Raw genomic sequence first — 24,695 nt, forward strand, 5'->3', positions numbered from 1 at the left:
CACACACACACACACACACACACACGGTGTTATGAGGTGCTGACAGGGAGAAAACAATTAAGTGTTTTTTGCACGCTGACAAGACTTGTTAACGCAAAGAGTTTAAATGTGTGCGTGTGCGTGTGTGTGTGTGTATGTGTGTGTGTGTGTGTGTGCGTGCGTGCGTGTGTGTGTGTGCGGGGACCTGGAAGTGATTTGAACCCGCCCGTCTACATTCATAATAAAAGGACGGTCGAGGTTTTGAATCAGCAGAAGCTGTTGATCTTTTCCGTGTTATTTACCCGTTATTTATCCGTTATTTACCCATTATTTACCTGTTATTTGCCCATTATTTATCTGTTATTTACCTGTTATTTACCCGTTATTTATCTGTTATTTACCTGTTATTTGCCCATTATTTATCCGTTATTTATCTGTTATTTACCTGTTATTTACCCGTTATTTATCTGTTATTTGCCCATTATTTACCCGTCTTATCCATTATTTACCTCTTATTTACCTCTCATTTATCCATTATTTACCTCTTATTTACCTGTCATTTACCCGTCATTTACCCGTCATTTATCCATTATTTACCTCTTATTTACCTCTTATTTACCTCTCATTTACCCGTCATTTACCCGTCATTTATCCATTATTTACCTCTTATTTATCTGTCATTTACCTGCAGTCTGCTATGTTCTGTCTGAATTCACCACGCTCACACTCCGTTCCCCGGCCTCTTTCTTCGTTGGGATAAACAAACCGGGGAACATGAAGGAACATGAAGGAACATGGAGGAACATGGAGGAACATGGAGGAACATGGAGGAACAGGTCCGCGGAGGCTTCCCCGAAGAGGAGCGGCTGTGAATCACCTCCCGCACGCCCACGTTTTCTGGCTTTTCCTTTAAATACCAACTAACTCCTGCGTTACATAACCGACAAAGCCCTCGTCCTCATCCTGCAGTCTGGGATTAATAGCGATGAGATTATTCACAGAGAGAGGAATGCATAGGTGGAGGTCTGCAGCCTCGGATGACCGATTACAGGGCGACTCCCCTGATTTCACACAGCGACGTCTAATTACAGGTTCTGGGCGTTAAACTGCTGTGTAGGTTGAATAAAAAAACCTTTGTGGCTCCGGGGGGGGGGGGGGGGGTGAAGTCTGATGAGTCGAACAAGTGAGTGAGAGAGTGAGAGACCGAAGTGAACCACCCAGACCAGCGGCTACATGCCACCAGCCTGACAATCACCTTCATCTCTGCCCCGACTGTCAGCAGTCGCGTTGCATTGTGGGTAATGTAGGCACCAGGTCTCGACGGGTTAGAGGAACACACGGAATATATATAAAAAAAGTGTACGATATCTCCAGTTGTTGTTTTTTTTCTTTTCGGAAGCTCAACGCACATGGGCGTCACGGCAACGAGGCGCACCGCCATATTTAACAAGGCGACGCGGCAACTGGCGGTCGTATCCAATTCTGAATGAAAAAACTGAATATTTTCCCACAATGCCGCAGCGCCTCCTGCATTTGGTGTGTGTGTGTGTGTGTGCGCGTGTGTAACGTAATCCAGGGTGAAAGGAGTCAGCTGCACATGAGGTCTCATTGTATCTCACACACAGAGAAAAGAGAGAGAGAGAGAGAGAGAGAGAGAGAGAGAGAGACAAAAACGACAACAATGAAGGAAAGACAGACGATTTTCACACACACACACACACAGAGTTAATGGAGGTAATTAGTTCACTCATGATCTCACTATTTATAATTAAATACAAATTAAAAAAAGAGACACCGTGAAAGGTCACACTGTAAGAAGGAAGGTATTACCCTTCACGTAGACGTCAACACACACACCTCTCTTGGTGTGTGTGTGTGCGTGTGCGTGTGTGTGTGTGTGTGTGTACCTCTGGTCCCGGTCGCCATGTCTGCCACCTTCTGAAAAGCATCCAGGAAGGCTCCGGTCACCACGATGGTCGTCCTGAATTTAGAACAAACATCAGACATGTGCATCGACTGAAACCATTAAATCAACAGTTGGAGCGCTCATCGTGACCTCTGACCCCCCCCACAGATTTAGTGATGCAGTACAAAAGGGTCAGGGTGGGGGTGTCATGTGACTTCTGTGTGAACCAAAACAAAAAACTCAACACGTGACGCACGCGGTGAGAACTTCTCCGGGTCGGATCAAAGCAAACGCAGCTCTGGTTTAAAAAAAAAAAGTCATACGTTTTATTTTGGAGGCGGGTTTGATGGAGACGCGTGATAGGCCGGCCGGCCGACCCTCAAAAGGCCAGTGTTAGGGAGTGATACTGGAGACCTTCTGACACACACACACACACACAATCATCAATGGACCCAGTGTGTGTGTGTGTGTGTGTGTGTGTGTGTGTGTGTGTGTGTGTGTGTGTGTCCAGCGAGGTCCGTGTGTCTATACCTGTGCGCACGCACACACAGACTAAGAAGATCAGATGACACTCTAGTTTGTGTCTGTCTGACCTCCGTGGAAAATCATTTTCCATATTCGCACACACACACACACACACACACACACACAGAGTGAACGATGAGGTACAAGTACAATAAAATCATGAAATAAAACACACTACTCCGTATGTGCACAGACATGTTTGATCTGCCGTCCCATGACTCCTCCTCCTCCTCCTCCTCCTCCTCCTCCTCCTCCTCCTCCTCCTCCTCCTCCTCCTCCTCCTCCTCCTCCTCCTCCTCCTCCTCCTCCTCCTCCTCCTCCTCCTCCTCCTCCCCCTCCTCCCCCCGCTGCCTGAACAGCCTGGCGGCGCCGCGGGGAAACACTCGACAGCCCCACATTCCTCACCAAGACACCAGAAACCGCGCCGCAGTCTGACAGAAGCTCCGGCTCGTCCTCCTTTGTTCAGCTGGAACGCGGCGCGTCTACTGGGATGTTTTTATATTATTTAATCTGGCTGAACAAGCAGAATGTCTAATCTTCAGCGGCCTACACAACGTTTTCTACCAAAGGGATTGTTTCCGAGGGAGATAAAAAGGCACATCAAATATTTAAAACTCGATATTTTCCGCCGTTTAATAATTCCACACATGAGATATCAGATGAAAAGTCTCATTAACATCATATTGAGCTGGAGGCAGTGATAAGAGGATTTAATAGTTATGTGTTTGCGTCTCATGATTTAGGAGAAGCAGCGATACTGTTTATTATGCATTTACAAATAAGATTTTGATTGGAGATGTTTGAATCGGATTGCTCCCTCCAGGTGGGGGCAAACTGCCTACCCCAAGCGAAGGAGTTCAAGTATCTCGGGGTCTTGTTCACGAGTGAGGGTAAGGTGGAGCGGGAGGTCGACAGGCGGATCGGTGCGGCTGCAGCAGTAAAACAGGCGCTGTACCGGTCCGTCTTAGTGAAGAGGGAGCTGAGCCGGAAGGCAAAGCTCTCCATTTACTGGTCGGTCTACGTTCCAACCCTCACCTATGGTCACGAACTCTGGGTCGTGACCGAAAGAACGAGATCTGGGATACAAGCGGCCGAAATGAGCTTCCTCCGTAGGGTGGCCGGGCTCAGCCTTAGAGATAGGGTAAGGAGCTCGGACATCAGGGGGGAGCTCGGAGTCGAGTCGCTGCTCCTTCGTGTCCAAAGGAGTCAGCTGAGGTGGTTCATCTAGTCAGGATGCCTCCTGGACGCCTCCCATTAGAGGTTTTCCGGGCACGTCCAACTGGTAGGAGGCCCCGGGGAAGACCGAGGACACGCTGGAGGGATTATATCTCCCGGCTGGCCTTGGAACGCCTCGGGATCCCCCAGAATGAGCTGGAAAGTGTTTCGGGTGAGAGGGAGGCCTGGGTCGGCCTGCTGAACCTGCTGCCACCGCGACCCGACCCCGGATAAGCGGGTGATAATGGATGGATGGATGGATGTTTGAATTAAATAAAAATATAAAATAAATAATCATAGCAACGACTGCAGATGGAAAAATCACTGTGTAAGATGAGATTTTCTTTCAAGCTTTTATAAATAAAATGGTGTCCCACAGGGGTCTATACTGGGTCCTATGTTATTTACAATTCATATTAATAGACTGTGTCGCAACGTTATGATTACGAGCATTTAATTTTGACGTGCAGCCTGAAAAGGTCAAAGAAGACGATGTCTATCGGATTGTTACCGTGAATAATAACGAGTCTCAACAAAGTTTCACTGAAACAAATGCTGTTTTTTTTTCCTTTGCTGCAAGCGGAAAAATGTATTCAAGCGAAGCTTCTGTCAGCACATGCTTATAATAATATTTTACACATGCAGGCAAGTTAATCTATTATGAAAACGTTACATTAAGTCAATGACGCCGCGTTACAATTATAAAACCATCAATGTTTTGTTCAAATTTGCTAGAATCCCCCTCCTCCTGTACATGACGGGAATACCCCGACTAAAAAACAAATAAATAAACCTTTAAAACACAACTAGTGCGTGTTCCATCTGAAGCCTTTAGGTTAACGAGGTAACTCATGGGCATCATGTAAAGTCTCTTCTATTCTTAGAACTTTGACAATAAACTAAGTCAACGCTTCCTCCACAAAATCCAACAGAAGTCTAGAAGATCAACAATGCTGCCGATGTTCAATGTGAATTTAACTCTAAAAATATTACTTACTGGAAACGTGTTTTGGTATTTGAAAGGAGCGCTTGATTTATGTGTCGGTTCAATGATGAAGTCTTTACGTTTCATTGGGGACCTTTCAAGTAGCATTGTGTGTGTGTGTGTGTGTGTGTGTGTGTGTGTGTGTGTGTGTGTGTGTGTGTGTGTGTGTGTGTGTGTGTGTGTGTGCGCGTGCGTGCGTGCGTAGCTGGCTGACGGACAGGGCTAATGGGCTGCAGCAGGCAGAGTGATGCTTATCAGAGTAAACTGGCCTACTGGGAAACACAGCCATTAGACAGTTATTATACTGAGCGTGTGCGTGTGTGTGTGTGTGTGTGTGTGTGTGTGAGAGACAAACACACACACAAACACACACATTAGCCGAGCGCGGCTAATGTTAACTAGCTAGTTTTTAAAAATTTTAAAAAAATGTTTGAAGTCAACTAGCTAGCTAACTAGCTAACTAGCTAACTAGCTAGTTGACTGCAACGTGGGTTTGTTGCCCAATTCAATTTGCACACGGCGACACTAGTGTGTGTGGTGTGTGTGTGTGTGTGCATGCTTTACCTGAGCTGTGATTGTAGCTTAGCTCCTTTGGTTACAAAGTCCTCCCACGTTGGGTAACTGGCCTACAGCGAAACACAAGAGAACATCAACGACATCAAACAGGATTCCCCGAGTTAGACACAAAGCTTTTCAATGAGCTTTTCATACAACAACATTAAAGAGATTATGGCTTCAGTGAGGGACACGGAGCGAGTATTAAAGTATTAAAGTCTCTGCACAGGACCTGGATTTTACCCAAAGACGTGAAAAGAAAGACTATGAAAAGGTCTGTTGAGTCAGATGTTACAGGAAGTGATCTGCAGAAACAGGTCAACTATTGTTTAACAAATGTAGGTCTGATCCACATATACTCTATTATATAAAAAAAAAAGGTATTTGTGAGGCAGAGTTCCAGGATTTGTCCTTTCCATGCCTGGAAATCGTCATATTCACGTTCCAGGACTTAAAGTATGAACCCTGAAAAGGGGCTTCATGATGTCATTTTGGGAGTAGAAATGAAGATACATTTGACCTCATTAGTTACATTGTATCATATGTATACCATCGCATGTTGCTTTATTTTGAGATGAAAAGAATTAGAGATCGGATCTAAAATGTGTGAAATCAAACAAAGCAGACAGACAGAAAACAACAAATAAAGAGGAGAGTTTGCAAAAAAGAAAAAGAGAGAGAGACAACTCGGTAGGAAAAAAAAAGAAATATTTAGAATATCGACGAACGATCCGAGACGGAAAATCTCACAATATACGAGTTTAAAAGCGAGATCAGTTTCGGGAAAGTTGGCGTCAACCGATCCATTGACCTACTGGTCGCAACCACTTTTCTGAAGTGGTTTTCAGGAGCTCTGCACGAGGGACGACGTGTCCACATTTCCCTGAGCAGCAGATATTTCAGAGCTCCTCCTTGAAGAGGGCAAACGCCGTTTCCACGGCAGCTGATTGATTGCGTAATCTCCGGCTGGCTCGCGGTGCAGGCTCTGACCTCGAGTTACATCTGTGACCAACAACAGCTGCTGCTGCTGGTGGTTATTCAATAATAATAATAATATTTTTTAAATGCAGGGAAGCCCCGTTGGAACCGAGGGGCCGAATCCCACTTTCTCCCCCCTGAACCGGGTCACCCTGAGTGTCCTCCTCCGTATCCGCTGGTCCACCAGAGAGGATAATACCGATTTAACCCTTAACACCATGCCATTAGCCTCTTAGCTCCACACCGCTAAAGCCGTTAGCCAGCCCCCCCCCCCCCCCCCCCCCCCCTCCTCCTCCTGCTCCTCCTGCTCCACAGCTAGCCAGGCATGCACCCAGCATGGGGCTGACAGATTTACTAGCTACGGGGATTTAGCGCTGCGCCGTGAAATACGTCAGGTGACCGGCTGAAGGCCTCCGGGCCAACAACCACAACAACCACAACAACCAACAACTACCACAAAAAACCACCAACAACAAACAACCACCAACAACAACCACCAGTGAACCCGGGACGAATGGAAGTGAAATAGAAAAGAACTGTTCCCTGTGGCTGGAACATAGTGCATACTGGGATTTATTTGGGGGCATAAGCTCACAAGTGAAATTTAAAATGAAACACATTACGGGTAATCTGAAGTACAGAAAAGTAGTGTTATTTTTAATATTGGAGCTGGAATCATTCGTGGTTATGGAATTGGTTTATTTCAGGCGGGCAGTCGTCTTTTTCTAGATATGATAATGCAGAGTGTTTCTTTTTTAAATTGAAAGCATTCGTAATATATTGTAATCTTTCCACAAAAAAAACTCCTCTCATGCGAGGGGTTGTTGTTGTTGTTGTTGTTGTTTTAAATCCTTCAGAAAATCCATGCGTGTAAAAACGGTCTCGCGTGTAAATCCGCCAAATCTCCGACATCTTATTACATTTCAGAAGCTTCCTCGGTTCAGAGCGACCAACTGGCATCACAACGGGCGTTGTGATTTCCCACTACCTTAAACGTAACACGAGGGTGACCGAGCCCACCGATGAAAGTATCGCAATATTTGTATATTTTGTGTCTTGCATACGCTCAAGAAAAACTTGAATTAAATGCACGATTGCAGGCGCAGTTCATTTGACTGACATTTGAAAGGCGACGGTGAGCAAAGAGTTTACTTTGTTGATCATAAGCACGTTTATTTTGAGACATTTAATGCCGACACTGTGGAAAGATGAATAACCTCGTCATCTGCAGTCGGAAAAGGACGGACCATTACGCCCCCACGGTGGACAGGAATACCACCACCGCATTGGAACGTCACCTTCAAGGAACAGTTCTTTAAATAAGGTCTCTACAAAACAACCCGTCGTCTCTCGGTTCCCCCTCCTCGGTTCCCTCCGGGTTCCCACCGCCACTTCTCGCCTAAACCTTAAATTCTGTGGAGGTTTGTTGTGACTGCCAGGAATGTCACAGTGTGCCGCAGACGAAATATTCCAGCGGCGGTTTTGCAGCGAGCAGAGCTGGGGGGGGGGGGGGGGGGGGGGGGGGGGGGGGGGGGGGGGGTCCGCTGAAAGCCTGATGCCGAGAGCTTTTGGAGCAGTTGTGGCTAAATTAGGGTCCTGGGGGCCCCGCGGGGTCACCGACTGTGTCCAGCGGGTTCCCGAGACAGCTGCCAACTAAACAGCTGCCGGCTCGCAGAAGAAGAAGAAGAAGACGACAATGTGACTGACCCACATAATGGATGATAAACATATGAATATATGATCTCATTTCATTTTAAATCTGCGTTTTACAGCGGAAAATGTCAAAAGTAGAAGCGTCTGCTAATCAGAATATTCAGTCGGCTCTTATAGATATCTATAAATACATTTACATATATGAACGGATTTTTCTTTTCATATGCAAACAGGATTCTGGGTCTTTTCGCTTGAATTATCGACTTGTAGTCTAAAAGTAAAAGACAAAAAGGTTAAGTTCCTGTAATTGAGTCCTAAACGGCCAAAGTTACGTCTTAAAGTTGATTCATTTACTCACAACCATCAAAAGGATAAAGCATAATATTCAGTGTGTTGGAAGTGGACCACTTTGGTAAAAATATGTTGAAGAAGAAGAAGAAGTCTCTGTGACACGTTTGTCCACAACATATATTGACTAGTTTATTTATTTTAACAGTTAAATGTCCCCCTTAGCTCAAACTTCTCACAACCAAACGTAATGGATCCTTATGAAAGATAAACGTTTCTGACCCGCGTGAAACTCTCGTTTTCAGACGGGTGGAAAGCGTCCGCCGCGGTGAACTCTCTTAAGAGTTATTGTATCTGCTCGGCCAGACGGCGAGGCCAGGTGTACGGTTACTTTAATGTGGAGTCACCGGCTAATCCCACAAGGATAATCCTGACGAGCTCTCCTGACCGACAGAGAGGAGGCCTCGGGAAAGTGAGAATACTGCTGCTCACCTGACGGGAGTCCTAGAAAGACCCTCAGAGGACCCTCAGATGACCACTCTTTAGACCCTCAGATGACCACTCTTTAGACCCTCAGAGGACCCTCAGATGACCACTCTTTAGACCCTCAGAAGACCCTCAGAGGACCCTCAGATGACCACTCTTTAGACCACTCTTTAGACCCTAAGAAGACCCTCAGATGACCACTCTTTAGACCCTCAGAGGACCACTCTTTAGACCCTCAGAAGACCCTCAGATGACCACTCTTTAGACCCTCAGAAGACCCTCAGATGACCACTCTTTAGACCCTCAGAGGACCACTCTTTAGACCCTCAGAGGACCACTCTTTAGACCCTCAGAAGACCCTCAGATGACCACTCTTTAGACCCTCAGGAGGACCACTCTTTAGACCCTCAGAGGACCACTCTTTAGACCCTCAGAGGACCACTCTTTAGACCCTCAGAAGACCACTCTTTAGACCCTCTTTAGACCCTCAGAAGACCCTCAGATGACCACTCTTTAGACCCTCAGGAGGACCACTCTTTAGACCCTCAGAGGACCACTCTTTAGACCCTCAGAAGACCACTCTTTAGACCCTCAGAAGACCCTCAGATGACCACTCTTTAGACCCTCAGAAGACCCTCAGATGACCACTCTTTAGACCCTCAGGAGGACCAGCCGTGCTCACTGCGCCTGGACGAATTAGAACAGCCCGTTGGCTTCGTGATTGGTTCCATTGGCTGCAGCAACAGTTTCAGCTGATACTAAAATAACCTAAAAACAACCAACGCAGGCCAGACGTGGAGTGGGAGCCGATGGATGAGCATGTGACGGTATATTTACGTACGGCTTAAAAATATTTACATAGTGACAATCAAGCAGACGGGTTAGATCACGATAAGAAAGGTTAACGGGTATTGAAAAAAAAAAAAGGTACCGATAACACGAACGTCTCCACAGAAACTGCTGAAAAAGCCTTGAAAATCCGGTTTGCGGACAATCAACGCAAAGCGACACCGCCGGTGGATTGTAACCCGAGCCGTGGTTCCTTCTTTGTTCCCTAACGCGTAGGGATGAGCCCTAAAGGAGCCAGGGTTTGGTTCCCTCGTCTCCTCGTCAATGGGTTTATTGTTTTCCGTGGCTGAAAACGATTGAACGCAAAGCTCCACGACACAAATCAGTTATTAGTTGCGAAGGTTTTTGTTTGTGTTGCTGGCCAGAGACCGTCTGTAAGAAAGTGGGCGGAGCCGCCGTGACTTCCTAACCGGTGCTCCTCCATCTTCAACGTCGGCCATCTGCTTCGGCCGGTTTGGGTTTTCGACGCTCCCAGAAAAGCATTAACAGAAAAGTGGTTAATTCGTGAAGATTATCTTGCTGAACAAAACGTGTCAAGAGTCATGAATCTTTTTCCACAGAGCTTTTTTTGCCTGCAGTAAAAGAATCACATTGGCCGGTTGTCATGGGAACCGGTGCGATGCCAACTTTCGGGGGAGGGGGTGGGGGTGGGGTGTGGGGGCTCGGCCTGGAAATATACGACGTCCCCAGAGCGCCCGATGAAGAAAGAAAGATGGAGGGACTGTTGTTTCTCTAAATGTGCTTCAGTTGCAAGAACACACACGTAGATGACGTGTGTGTGTCTGTGAAAGTGTGTGAGTGTGTGTGTGTATCTGTGAAAGTGTGTGTGTGCACACTGCAGCTTTCTGTCTTACCTTTGTAGCCATGCATGCAGCAGACTGCCAAGTAGCTGCTGCTTCTGTGAGTGTGTGCGTATATGTGTGTGTGTGTGTGTGTGCGTGTGTGTGTGTGTGTTACATAAATCAAATTCCAGATACTCTGATAACAGTTTGAGCCGCAGTGACGCTTTGGGGGGTTTATCATTTTCTGACCATCCAATCATTGCCGTCCGCCGTGTTCGGCCCGACTCATTGGCTGCAGGAGGAGGAGAAGCATGCCGGCTTGTGATGTTTTGGGAATATCGGTGACACCACCCCCCCCCCCCTCACGCCGACGCTCCTCGTAAATCACCGCGGGGAAGGCGAAAGAATGCGACGGCGCAAATTCCTCTGGGACCGGTTTGAGAGTGAAACTTGACGATTGCACACGACCTGAGGATCGTCGTTGCTCCTCAATCGTCACGGACGTAGTTTCTGCAAACTAACAGGATTTACTGACTGTTGCACAAGAAAGAAAATGTTAAAAAAACGCACACGAGACATTTCTGCCTTTCCAGTTGTGTTTGCGGACAGAGACGGTTTACGACAGCAGGTCGATGGTTTTGTTTGAGCGACACGGGTTGAGGAAGACAAAGGGGGGGGGGGGGGGGGGGGGGGGTAGACAGACAGACAGGTAGGGTGTGTCAACATCAGGTTAATGGTTTGTTCAGTGTAGTCTCGGCCTGGTCTTTTATCTGTGAAACAATGAGGTTGTTATCGAGTGGAAATGGACTTTCTCTTCCTCTTTACCGCCCGCTATCTCTTCTTTCTCTCACACGTGCGTGACGGTGTGAACAGGAAGCAGATATATATATATATATATATATATATATATATATATAATTATTTAATTGTTTTATTAATAATAATAATAATAATAATATATATATATTATTTTTGTACACAATGAAGCAAAGAAATACTGCAGAGGAAGAACGGCGATGGATGGAAGAGCGGGCATTTCTTTCGCCTGGACCGACGCCGAAGGTCGAAGCTGCCGCTCAGAGTCACGTGACCAGGGTCTCGACGAATCCGGCAAAGGACGCGGCGTGACTGCTAAGACCCAAACGATGGGGCGTCTACGAGGAATCGGATTTAAAGTGAAGTGGTTCTTTCTTCCCCGTCGCTGGTCTTCGTGCCGTGTGGTTCCTGTCGGCGTGGAGAAGAGGAAGTAGATGGCAGCTGATCGCCATGTGACTTCTTTTCCTTTTCTATTTGTGTTTCTTTGCATACCGTTTGTCTCCGGCCGTGTCGCTCGCTCTCTTACTGATCCTGGGTCTGCTTCTCCAACCGACCCCCCCTCGCTAAGCCCCCCCACTCTGCTGTGGGAGAGTCCACACTGTCCCTACCTGCACATTAACACTAGAGCCCACACTGTCACTACCTGCACATTAACACTAGAGTCCACACTGTCCCTACCTGCACATTAACACTAGAGTCCACACTGTCACTACCTGCACATTAACACTAGAGTCCACACTGTCCCTACCTGCACATTAACACTAGAGCCCACACTGTCACTACCTGCACATTAACACTAGAGTCCACACTGTCACTACCTGCACATTAACACTAGAGTCCACACTGTCACTACCTGCACATTAACACTAGAGTCCACACTGTCACTACCTGCACATTAACACTAGAGTCCACACTGTCACTACCTGCACATTAACACTAGAGTCCACACTGTCACTACCTGCACATTAACACTAGAGCCCACACTGTCACTACCTGCACATTAACACTAGAGTCCACACTGTCACTACCTGCACATTAACACTAGAGCCCACACTGTCACTACCTGCACATTAACACTAGAGTCCACACTGTCACTACCTGCACATTAACACTAGAGTCCACACTGTCACTACCTGCACATTAACACTAGAGCCCACACTGTCACTACCTGCACATTAACACTAGAGTCCACACTGTCACTACCTGCACATTAACACTAGAGTCCACACTGTCACTACCTGCACATTAACACTAGAGTCCACACTGTCACTACCTGCACATTAACACTAGAGTCCACACTGTCACTACCTGCACATTAACACTAGAGTCCACACTGTCACTACCTGCACATTAACACTAGAGTCCACACTGTCACTACCTGCACATTAACACTAGAGTCCACACTGTCACTACCTGCACATTAACACTAGAGTCCACACTGTCACTACCTGCACATTAACACTAGAGTCCACACTGTCACTACCTGCACATTAACACTAGAGTCCACACTGTCACTACCTGCACATTAACACTAGAGTCCACACTGTCACTACCTGCACATTAACACTAGAGTCCACACTGTCACTACCTGCACATTAACACTAGAGCCCACACTGTCACTACCTGCACATTAACACTAGAGCCCACACTGTCACTGCCTGCACATTAACACTAGAGTCCACACTGTCACTACCTGCACATTAACACTAGAGCCCACACTGTCACTACCTGCACATTAACACTAGAGTCCACACTGTCACTACCTGCACATTAACACTAGAGTCCACACTGTCACTACCTGCACATTAACACTAGAGCCCACACTGTCACTACCTGCACATTAACACTAGAGTCCACACTGTCACTACCTGCACATTAACACTAGAGTCCACACTGTCACTACCTGCACATTAACACTAGAGTCCACACTGTCACTACCTGCACATTAACACTAGAGTCCACACTGTCACTACCTGCACATTAACACTAGAGTCCACACTGTCACTACCTGCACATTAACACTAGAGTCCACACTGTCACTACCTGCACATTAACACTAGAGCCCACACTGTCACTACCTGCACATTAACACTAGAGCCCACACTGTCACTACCTGCACATTAACACTAGAGTCCACACTGACAATGTTAATAGATAATGTAAAAAAAGATACATAATCCTGAATGCATTCAAATGAGATGGAGACCAAGAGATCCAGCAGGAGAAACTTGTTCCTGCAGCTTCATTCATACTCCAGTGTACTCTAAGATGATCTGCTAATGAAAACAAACCTGCATAATTTCAACAAAGATAAACAATTTAAGCCTTTGTGGTTTGCATTTGATCCTTTAAATCCGTCCCTTCTTCTTATGCTGTAACCTCTAATAAAAAATAAATATGTAAAACCCGTCTTAGCCATTTGGGCGCTTGACTGGCCCCAGTTCGTTGACGTGGTGACCTTTGACCTGCAGCGGTCTAAAGCTGGTAAATTGTGTTTACACACAAAAAAAAAAAAAATATATATATATATATATATATATATATATATATATATATGTGTTGAATAAACATTTACTTTACCATCCCTGTCAATATTAATCGAGTCCACCACATAACGTTGTGGACGTTTCATAACTTGCATTATTACAAATGTCAATATTTGTAATAATGCAAAGTCCGATCTGATTCTCATGAAAGTTAAATAATTACCCGACACGCGGAGATAACGTCTTAGTTCTAATCTTTCCCTTTTCCCTTATTTCCTTCCCTTCTTTCTTTTCCTGCCTGTCAGAGAACACCCACGATGACATAGCTTCACGTGTGTGTGTGTGTGTGTGTGTGTGTGTGTTTGTTTCTAAAATGCGTTGTTGGTCAGTTTACAGTCACATTCCCTGTGTGTGTGTGTGTGTGTGTGTGTGTGTGTGTGTGTGTGTGTGTGTGTGTGTGTGTGTGTTTGTTTATATAATGCGTTGTTGGTCAGTTTACAGTCACATTCCCTGTGTGTGTGTGTGTGTGTGTGTGTGTGTGTTTGTTTGTTTCTATAATGCGTTGTTGGTCAGTTTACAGTCACATTCCCTGTGTGTGTGTGTGTGTGTGTGTGCACACCCATATTCACCTGAGGCTAACTATTTTTCTGTCAGCAGTGAAACTTCCCTGAAATCATGTGCAAACACACACACACAACTCTCGAGAACGATCAAGTATGTCATTAATGTAACTAAGCTTTGATGACATATCAAATTCTGGCCTGTATTTGCAGGGTGTGTTTTTTTAATATATGTGTGTGTGTGTGTGTGTAGAAACTGAACACGGCTGTATCTCGGTGTTGAAAGCTAATTAATATTCCACACACACACAGAGGCCGTGTCATTCTTAGTTCACCTTCAGTATAGAGCACAGGACGACACACACACACACACACACACACACACACACACACACGAAGAGGGTGAACAGAAAAGAGTAGTGAACGAAGGGAGAAGAGTGAGAGAAGGAACGCACTGAGCGGGGTGAGGAAGGTCGAGGCCTCGCTGCGTCTCTCCTGATATCGCCGAGGCAGAAATCAATAAGCCGTCTGTCTGTCTGCCACCCCCCCCCCCCCCCCCCTTCCCCCCCCCCCCCCCCCACGGTGTGTTTACCGACCCAAATAAGAGTGTTTAACCCTTCGTGTGTCGTACGGCCCGTAACGCTCACCTTAGTCGTCATCTACTGAAAACTATTTAAATATTAAAGTTAGTATTTTCAAATTCAAACACTACCTTCTCCCCCAGCAGGAGGATCAGGTCTCTCTTTGGCAAAATACTTTTCTTATTAAAAGAACCGGGCCTTCTGGGTACCGTCGCCCCGAGGAGAGCTTTAGCTGAACAGCAACCCGCTGCTTAATTAGACAGGACTTGTGTGTGTGCGTGTGCACGTGCATGCGTGTGTGTGTGTGTGCGTGTGTGGCAGATGGAAGGAGTGCCCCCGTTGGTTCCGTGCCATGTTGGTAAACCACCAGGAAGCGACGCCACGAGCTCTGAAGCACGAACACGCGAGCCGCCGCCCCTCTTCCCCGTTATCGGACGGCGTGACTCACGCGTTCCTCTCGCCGCGCGACGTCTGCGAGTTCCCAGAACAACGAGTAATTCATTTTTTTAAAAATGAAAAACTGCCTTCGCGTTGCCCACGAAGCTTTTCATCTCACGGAGATGTGACATCTGAAGCACCCGTGAATGAACTCTGAAGACGGAGTGTTTCTAGAGTTATTTCTTAAAGCGCCTCATCGGAGCCACCGGGTCGGATTCTGGTGAAACCAGAAGACGTCATGCAGGTTCACCAGAACCTCCTTCAGCTCAGACTCCAACAGAAACCAGTCCACCGTGGACTAGACCCAGATCCTCTTCCTCCAGGAGCAGAGCTTCTCCTCTCCGGGAGCCGACACCACGCTGCTGGAGTCCCAGGACGTAACCCGCTGGAGGGAAGGGGGGCCCAGGAGAACCAGGACTGAGAGGGGCAGACTTTCAGACCCTGCAGTAAAATGTGAGGTTTCCTAAAAAGGGAGTCTGGCGCCCAGAGACACTACCGCGTTAGTCCACAGGGGGCGCCAGAATCAACACACCGCGAAAGCTCCTCGTCGCCGCGTTAACTAAAATAAAGACAAACGTTGTGATAAAACGCTCCCGACACCAAGACGGGGTTCAACGCAGAGGCCAAAGGTCACGGTGTGCCGCGTCCATCGTCTGCCCAGCGGAACGAGGAGATTAGGCGAGTTAGTCCGCCGACGTGTGAAAAACAACACCCGGGACGAGGGCGGCTAACCGCCCGAGGCAACGTGCCGGTCTCAGGAACGTCAATCACACCTCATGAACGCCCACCACCACATGGGTCATCAGCAGGGCTCAAGACCAGTTTGTCCAGTTAGTTCTCTGGATCCGAGCTTCAGGAGTTAAAGGATAACAGTATTAATAAGTTCTTCTGAGGCCTAATGACACACACACAACATTGGTGACAGTTTGGAGACTCAAATCTTAGAATAAATGGGTTTATACGGTAAATCTGACCTCCAAGAGGGACGACGGCAGGAGATGTCGACGCTCCCAAAAAGCCGATAAACCGTAAACCCAAAAACACGCGATCTTCGCCGTTGGTCGATCTGCTCGCGTCCTCAAGTTAAAAATCGCCTGTTCGTCAGCTAATCGATGTTTTTGGTTTATTTAGTCGACGAGTTGCTTTTAGTGCTGAAGAGGACACGTCTGTGGCAAACACCTAAATGGTGATTTGAGTTTTACAGATCTGTCGATAAAATCCACAAAAGCACCAAAAAAAACAACAACATTCCAACAACTCCACAAACACCGGATGCTTTTCGTAACTATTTTTTTGGGGGGCGTTTAAAAATAAAAGAATAAAAAGAAGATGTGTTCAGGGCCTCGACTGGAAAAATAAGAGAGAGGCTGCTAACGACGAACATCTGAGAGCAGTGAAACAGACAGACAGGGAAAGACAGACAGACAGGCAGCAAAGGGCAGCCTGCTTAACAAACATCAAAGAGCACACAGCTGGTAAAATCCACCCTCATCCAGCTCTGTTACCCTCTCAGATGGCCCACTTCCAGCTCCAACCTCTGCTCATTCATTACCCAATCAACATCACCAGCACGCGTTCTAAATACAGACAATAATAACCTGTATTTGTTTTATATCTCAAGCTCACTCATTCATTTCTGGGACTCTTTAGTCTACAATTACACACAGTTCTAGCTTTAGAGTACCATTGTGTTTCCAGCTCTTTGGGAGGTGGTGACATGACAGCCATAATAATAAAAACTAAAAAAAAAAGGAAGAAGAAATGCAAACATTGCTGTTATATTTTGGGGAAGTGCAAATGTGAAGTGAAGCAACACAGGGAGAGATCTCCTTTGAGGCTGAATGAATGAATTTTCATCCAGTCAACATTGTTTTGAATGTTAAACTGCTGTGTGTGTGTGCGTGTTGCCTTCACGGGGTGTGGGTGAAGTGAGTGTCTTTTTTTTTTTTAAAAAGGACACACACGAAAAGAAAAATAGAAAAGAACAAACAAAAAAAAAGAGAAATATTAAGAGAAAAGTGACATATATTCTGCAAGTGAAAAAAATACACATATACACGTAGAACAATTCCCCGGAGACAAACATATAAATATAAAAAGCAATGAGGGGGGACAATGAAGCGTTACGGATGTAATAGAGTGAATTAAAAAGAGATGTTTTTGTTACCTTCATGTCGTTCATGATGAGTTGGAAGAGCCCTCCCAAGGCACTGCATTCCTTCTCTATACCCGCATCCATTTTTTTTTTTTCCACGAGTTCAAAAAAAAGAAGAAAAAAAAAGAACCCTCAACTTTCCAAAACTTTTTTTTTTTACCTCCAAAAAAAAAAAAAAAAAAAAAAAAAAAGCTTCCAGCCAAAGTTTTCTAAATACTCCAAAAAAATAAATAAAAGAATGAATCAATAGAGCCTTTCTTTTATTCAATGGAGGTGGAGGTGGAGGGGAGTTTCAACACCCCGAGGGCAAAGTCCACCTTTCCAACACAAAAAAACCCGGACCGGAACCGACTCCCGGGAGTTAAATCCAGCTCCAGAGACTTGACGTCAGGCTCCCGGTCAGCCGATGCTACCAGCCGGCCACAAGCACCACATCGTGCCGGAGTCACGCAGCAGACCGTCTGGGAGAAGAGGAAGGGGAAAAAAAATTAAAGAAAGAAAAAAAAAAAAAAAAAAATGTCTGACAGTTTGTTTTTGTTTCTTTTCTCCTCGGTCAAAGTTTCGTTCTCCGGCGGGTCGAAATCCCGGTAAAAAGACAAACGGAAAGGGAACGAACCGCCGCGAGCTAACTGGGCCAGCAACCTGTGTGTGTGTGTGTGTGTGTGTGTGTGTGTGTGCGCGCGATTCCAAAACACGGGAGTGCACGCGATCAATCACTTGGCCCGGAATATTAAAACAAATCCACCCCGCTCTCCGCGTTTAAACCCCCCACCCCTCCCCGGAGAAGTCGTCGTTCCCCGGCGTGTGTCCGAGAGGGTTCACCTCGTTTTTCTCCTACTTCTTCTCCTTCTCCTTCTTCTCCTTCTCCTTCTCCTTCTTCTTCTCCTTCTTCTTCTCCTTCTTCTTCTCCTTCTTCTTCTTCTTCTTCTTCTTCTTCTTCTTCTTCCGTCGCGAGGAGCAGCCGTTCGCCTCCAGTTGCTCCACCGGGAGTCCTCACCGCGGAGTGAACGAGAGCGGAGACCCCGCGGCCGGTGAGCCGCAGTGACGCTCGCGCACATCCGGTCGGGGTTTCACAATAAAAGCTTTAAATAAAAAAAGAGACGGGAGCCACTGTGATGAAATGATTATTATGAGATACTATCTCATAATTATGATTTAGTATCTCATAATTAATATATCATAATGATGACTTATTTCATGGATTTGATTTAGTATCTCATAATTATGACTTATTATCTCATTATTTTGATTTAGTATCTCATAATTATGACTTATCTCATGGATTTGATTTAGTAGCTCATAATTATGACTTATTATCTCATTATTTTGATTTAGTATCTCATAATTAATATCTCATAATGATGACTTATTTCATAGATTTGATTTAGTATCTCATAATTATGACTTATCTCATAGATTTGATTTAGTATCTCATAATTATGACTTATCTCATGGATTTGATTTAGTAGCTCATAATTATGACTTATTATCTCATTATTTTGATTTAGTATCTCATAATTAATATCTCATAATGATGACTTATCTCATAGATTTGATTTAGTATCTCATAATTATGACTTATTATCTCATTATTTTTTATTTAATATCTCATAATCATGAGAAATGGTCTGCCATAGGTATGCGTGGCTTGGTGGAAGAAGTACGGCTCAGATATTTACTTAAAAACAAAGTTATCAATACAACCGTGTACAAATACGGTTATAAGTAAATGCGTCCATTCAAAATATTTAAAAAAAAATGTAATCAAGCCACAAGAAATAAACGTTTCTCATTATGCAGGATGACCAATTTTGGAATAATAATATTAATGTATTATAAATATTTATGTATTTTAATGATCATGAAGCGCATGTTGATTTTTTAATTAATTGCGGCTTCACTGTGTTTACATTATCTGACATCTACAGACCAAGTAACAATCATGTCCTGACAAAAGAATAATTATGTATCTATAAATATGTATTATATATATATATATATATATATATATATATATATATTCAGGTTCAAATATCTAGTTATATCAACCGAAATAATCAAACTAATTGTGCATTTCTAAGTTGATATTTATTGTCTGATTGCCATCAAATGAAAAAGAAAGTACTTTTGTGTATTTGTTGTGTATTTTACATCCACATTGACTGAAAGTGGTTTGCAGTTATTTAATGTTTGGTTTTCTTTACATGGGCCAAAAATCTGCGGGGGAGTCGCATGTTTTTTTTAAAGGGTCTTAATCTATATGAAAGGACAAACATGAGTCTATATATTAATATTGCTCTGTACGTCATTATTTGTAGAAGGTTTATTTCTAGAGTTTTAAATATCGCTGAAATAATGAATGCCTTTATTTTGGAAGGCCTAACAGTTTCCGGTTGGCGCTGAGTTGGCCTCGCTTGATGCCGCTGTGCGTCTGGATGAAGGAGGTTTGTTGTGGAACGTGGACGCCGCGGTCCGGGGGGGCGGAGTTATGGTTTAACACACTTTACACTTTAGCTGGAGGTTACATATATGTATATGTACATATATCTGCTATATATATATCAACATATATATATATATATATATATATATATATATATATATATATATATATATATATAATATCTATGGATGTGTATATACATATGTATATATACATGTAAATATATAAATATATATGTACACACACATACATATATATACTCTATATAGATGTATATAATAAATAACTGAAAATGTGCAAATTGTTGTCATGTTTTTACTATTTAAAGAGATTAATAGAGAGAGAAAAACTTAACTAGAATTATGACAACATTATAATTTTTTTACGTAAACCAAATCAACATTTTGAGGTTTGGGGGATCTTCCCATCCCACATCCGTATAGTATTTCTTTTTTTATTAGTATAGTACTTTTAAGATCTAATGTTCCACGTAAATTACATTGAGTTTTTAACTGTATAAAGCGCCAAAAGCATCCAGTGGAAGTGAGAGAAAACCACTGTCACATGACCCAATAATCCTATATACTAATATATATATATATGACTTCCACTCCATCAAACTCATCCAGCTCTGTTATGTAGCAACCGATAATAAACACCAAGTCACGGTGTTTATAACCCGATTCCCCCGGCAACAAGCTGAGTCACACACAGCCTTCCTTCCTTACCAGTCTGATTGCCATGGCAACAGGCATGCCACAGTGTGAGTGTGAGTGTGAGTGTGTGTGTGTGTGTGTGTGTGTGTGTGTGTGTGTGTGTGTGTGCTGAATCACACGACCAAACAAACACCAGGCTGGTGTCCACGCAGCATACCATGACAGCAAGAAAATGTGATGAAATAAAAATAATATATCCTGTTTTTTGTTTTCAAGCCGCGAGAGGATTTAATTATGCTGATTTAAGTATGCCGTAGTTACTTTGCGTATTCAAATAAATATAACATAATACAAGTATTTAATCATTCATTATTTGGAGTATATATGTATTAAACTGGCCTCTAAATATATTTGTATATATACTTATATATATATTACTTCAGATCTTAAATGCAGGACCCTTACTATAGTATTGAAGTACTTCTACGCTGTAGTATCACTACTTTTACTGAACGATCTGAGTACTGGCGAGGAGTCACCACCGTGAGTCATTTGTACTCACATTGCAACAGCTTTATCTGTTAATAAATGTTTTGAAATTGGTGACAGTACATTTACTCAGCTGCTGTACTGACATACATTCTGACTGAGAGATTTTTACGCTACTTTATACTTCTACTACGCAACATTTCAGAGGGAAATATTTCTCTTTTTACTCCACTGACATTTATTTGTCAACTTTTACATGAAAACATGATTCAATTCAATTCAAGTTGATTTGGATAGCCCAGAATCACAAATTACAAATTTCTCCTCAGAGGGCTTTACAATCTGTACACATACGACATCCCTGACCTCTGACCTCACATCGGATCAGGAAAAACTCCCAAAAACTGAAAGAAAACCCTTTCACTAGTGGGGTAACATGGTACTATGAGCTCTCTAGTGGGGTAACATGGTACTATGAGTACTATGAGCTCTCTAGTGGGGTAACATGGTACTATGAGCTCTCTAGTGGGGTAACATGGTACTGTGGGCTCTCTAGTGGGGTAACATGGTACTATGAGCTCTCTAGTGGGGTAACATGGTACTATGAGCTCTCTAGTGGGGTAACATGGTACTATGAGTACTATGAGCTCTCTAGTGGGGTAACATGGTACTATGAGCTCTCTAGTCGGGTAATATGGTACTATGAGCTCTCTAGTGGGGTAACATGGTACTATGAGTACTATGAGCTCTCTAGTGGGGTAACATGGTACTATGAGCTCTCTAGTGGTGTAACATGGTACTATGAGCTCTCTAGTGGGGTAATATGGTACTATGTGCTCTCTAGTGGGGTAATATGGTTCTATAAGCTCTTTAGTGGTGTAATATGGTACTATGAGCTCTCTAGTGGGGTAATATGGTATTATACGGTCTCTAGTGGGGTAATATGGTACTGTGGGCACTCTGGTGGGGTAATATGGTACCATAAGCTCTTTAGTGGGGTAATATGGTACTATACGCTCTCTAGTGGGGCAATATGGTTCTATGTGCTCTCCAGTGGGGTAATATGGTACTATACGGTCTCTACTCGGGTAATATGGTACTATGAGCTCTCTAGTAGGGTAATATGGTTCTATAAGCTCTCTAGTGGGGTAATATGGTACTATGAACTCTCTAGTGGGGCAATATGGTACTATACGCTCTCTAGTGGGGTAACATGGTACTATGAGTTCTCCAGAGCTCTCTAGTGGGTTAATATGGTACTATGAGCTCTCTAGTGGGGTAATATGGTTCTATGAGCTCTCTAGTGGAGTAATATGGTACTATGAGCTCTCTAGTGGGGTAATATGGTTCTATGAGCTCTCTAGTGGAGTAATATGGTACTATGAGCTCTCTATTGAGGTAATATGGTACTATGAGCTCTCTATTGAGGTAATATGGTACTATGAGCTCTTTACTATGGGATAATATGGTAGTATAAGCCCTCTGGTGGGGTAATATGGTACTGTGATCTCTCTAGTGGGGTAATATGGTACTATGTACTCTCAAGTGGGGGAATATTGTACTAGTAGCTCTCTAGTGGGGTAATATGGTACTATGTGCTCTCGAGTGGGGGAATATAGTAAGCTCTCTAGTGGGGTACTATGAGCTTGCTGGTGTGGTAATATAGTACTATAAGCTATCTGGTTTGGTAATATGGTAATATAACCTCTCTAGTGATGTAATATGATACTATGAGCTCTCTAGTGGGGTAATTTGGTAGTATGTGCTCTTTAGTGGGGTAAAATGGTAAGCTCTCTAGTAGGGTACTATGGTACTATGAGCTCTCTTGTGGGGTAATTTGGTACTGTGATCTCTCTAGTGGGGTAATATGGTACTATGAGCTCTTTAGTGGGGGAATATAGTAAGCTCTCTAGTGGGGTAATATGGTACTATGAGCTCTCTAGTGGGGTAATATGGTACTATGTGCTCTTGAGTGGGGGAATATAGTAAGCTCTCTAGTGGGGTAATATGGTACTATGAGCTCTTTAGTGGGGTAAAATGGTACTATGAGCTCTCTAGTGGGGCAATATGGTACTATGAGCTCTCTAGTGGGGTAATATGGTACTATGAGCTCTTTAGTGGGGTAATATGGTACTATGAGCTCTTTAGTGGGGTAAAATGGTACTATGAGCTCTCTAGTGGGGCAATATGGTACTATGAGCTCTCTAGTGGGGTAATATGGTACTATGAGCTCTCTAGTGGGGTAATATGGTACCATAAGCTCTTTAGTGGGGTAATATGGTACTATATGCTCTCTAGTGGGGCAATATGGTACTGTGGGCTCTCTAGTGGGGTAATATGATACTGTGGGCTCTCTAGTGGGGTAATATGGTACCATAAGCTCTTTAGTGGGGTACTATGATACTATGAGCTCTCTAGTGGGGCAATATACGGTCTCTAGTGGGGTAATATGGTACTATACGCTCTCTAGTGGGGTAATATGGTACTATGAGCTCTCTATTGGGTTAATGTGGTTCTATGAGCTCTCTAGTGGGGTAATTTGGTACTATGAGCTCTCTAGTTGAGTAATATGGTACTATAAGCTCTTTATTGAGGTAATATGGTACTATGAGCTCTCTACTATGGGATAATATGGTACTATAAGCCCTCTAGTGGGGTAATATGGTACTGTGTACTCTCAAGTGGGGTAATATGGTACTATGTGCTCTCTAGTGGGGTAATATGGTACTATAAGCCCTCTAGTGGGGTAATATGGTACTGTGTACTCTCAAGTGGGGGAATATTGTACTATTAGCGCTCTAGTGGGGTAATATGGTCCTATGAGCTCTCTAGTCAGGAAATATGGTACTATGAGCTCTGTAGTGGGGTAATATGGTACTATGAGCTCTCTAGTCAGGTAATATGGTACTATGACCTCAGTAGTGGGGTACTATGGTACGATGTGCTCTTTACTGGGGTAATATGGTTATATATGCTCTCTAGTAGGGTAATATGGTACTATGATTTCTCTAGTTGTGTAATATGGTACTATGAGCTCTGTAGTGGGGTAATATGGTACTATGAGATCTCTAGTGGGGTAATATGGTACTATGATTTCTCTAGTTGTGTAATATGGTACTATGAGCTCTGTAGTGGGGTAATATGGTACTATGAGATCTCTAGTGGGGTAATGATCTCTAGTGGGTCAGTGGTTAGCGGGACTGTCTTTCAATCAGGGGGTTGGCGGTTCAATCCCTCCTACCCTTGTCCATTTCAACATTGGCTTCCATAATCAGTGATTTTAAATTTGAATGAGAGAGAACTAGGGTTGTGTCATCTGCAAACACTATCGTAAAAAGGCTTTTTGACACATTAGTTAAATGATTGATATAAATTAGGAATAATGATGGTCCAAGATTTGACCCCTGTGGAACCCCACAGACCATATTAGTCTATTGTTTGAATATCAACCTTTAACACGAACAATCTGCCTTCTGTTGTCGACATAGCTTTTAAACCATTTGTCTGCAATGTCATGGAATCCAATTTCCTGATAATATTTCCCAAAGGAATCATATATAGGGTAAATAAAATTGGTCCAAGCACACAACCTTTTGGATGGTGGTCATCGAGGCTTCATCGTTTACATACAAATTGAGATCGAGCTGATAAATAGGATTCAAATGATGATGTGATGCAGTACTTTACTACTAATCTACCCGATAGTACACAAATAAAATGATTTGTTAGTGATGAATACAGATTAAATTAATACCCGGTGACACTACAACACAAACAGAGGCTCATACTGGGAACACAGTTCGTCCAGACTGGGTGTTTTTCTGTATTTAAAATATAACAACAGTGACACCTGCTGACCGGAGGCACCGA

The 24,695-nt window shown here is 43.9% G+C and overlaps 1 protein-coding gene across 1 annotated transcript in view; it reads right to left on the reverse strand.

Moving 5' to 3' along the window:
* The window catches only part of mtss1 (MTSS I-BAR domain containing 1), a 35,453-nt gene extending 18,046 nt beyond the window's left edge, over window positions 1–17,407 (reverse strand). The window contains 3 exon segments of the mRNA XM_034532100.1: window positions 1,887–1,960; window positions 5,175–5,236; window positions 17,250–17,407. Coding sequence (XP_034387991.1) covers window positions 1,887–1,960; window positions 5,175–5,236; window positions 17,250–17,321 — 208 coding nt within the window. The 5' untranslated portion in view covers window positions 17,322–17,407.
* Window positions 17,408–24,695: the final 7,288 nt, after the last annotated feature.

Source organism: Cyclopterus lumpus, chromosome 5, assembly GCF_009769545.1.
Source record: "Cyclopterus lumpus isolate fCycLum1 chromosome 5, fCycLum1.pri, whole genome shotgun sequence".
Classification (NCBI taxonomy): Eukaryota; Metazoa; Chordata; class Actinopteri; order Perciformes; family Cyclopteridae; genus Cyclopterus; species Cyclopterus lumpus.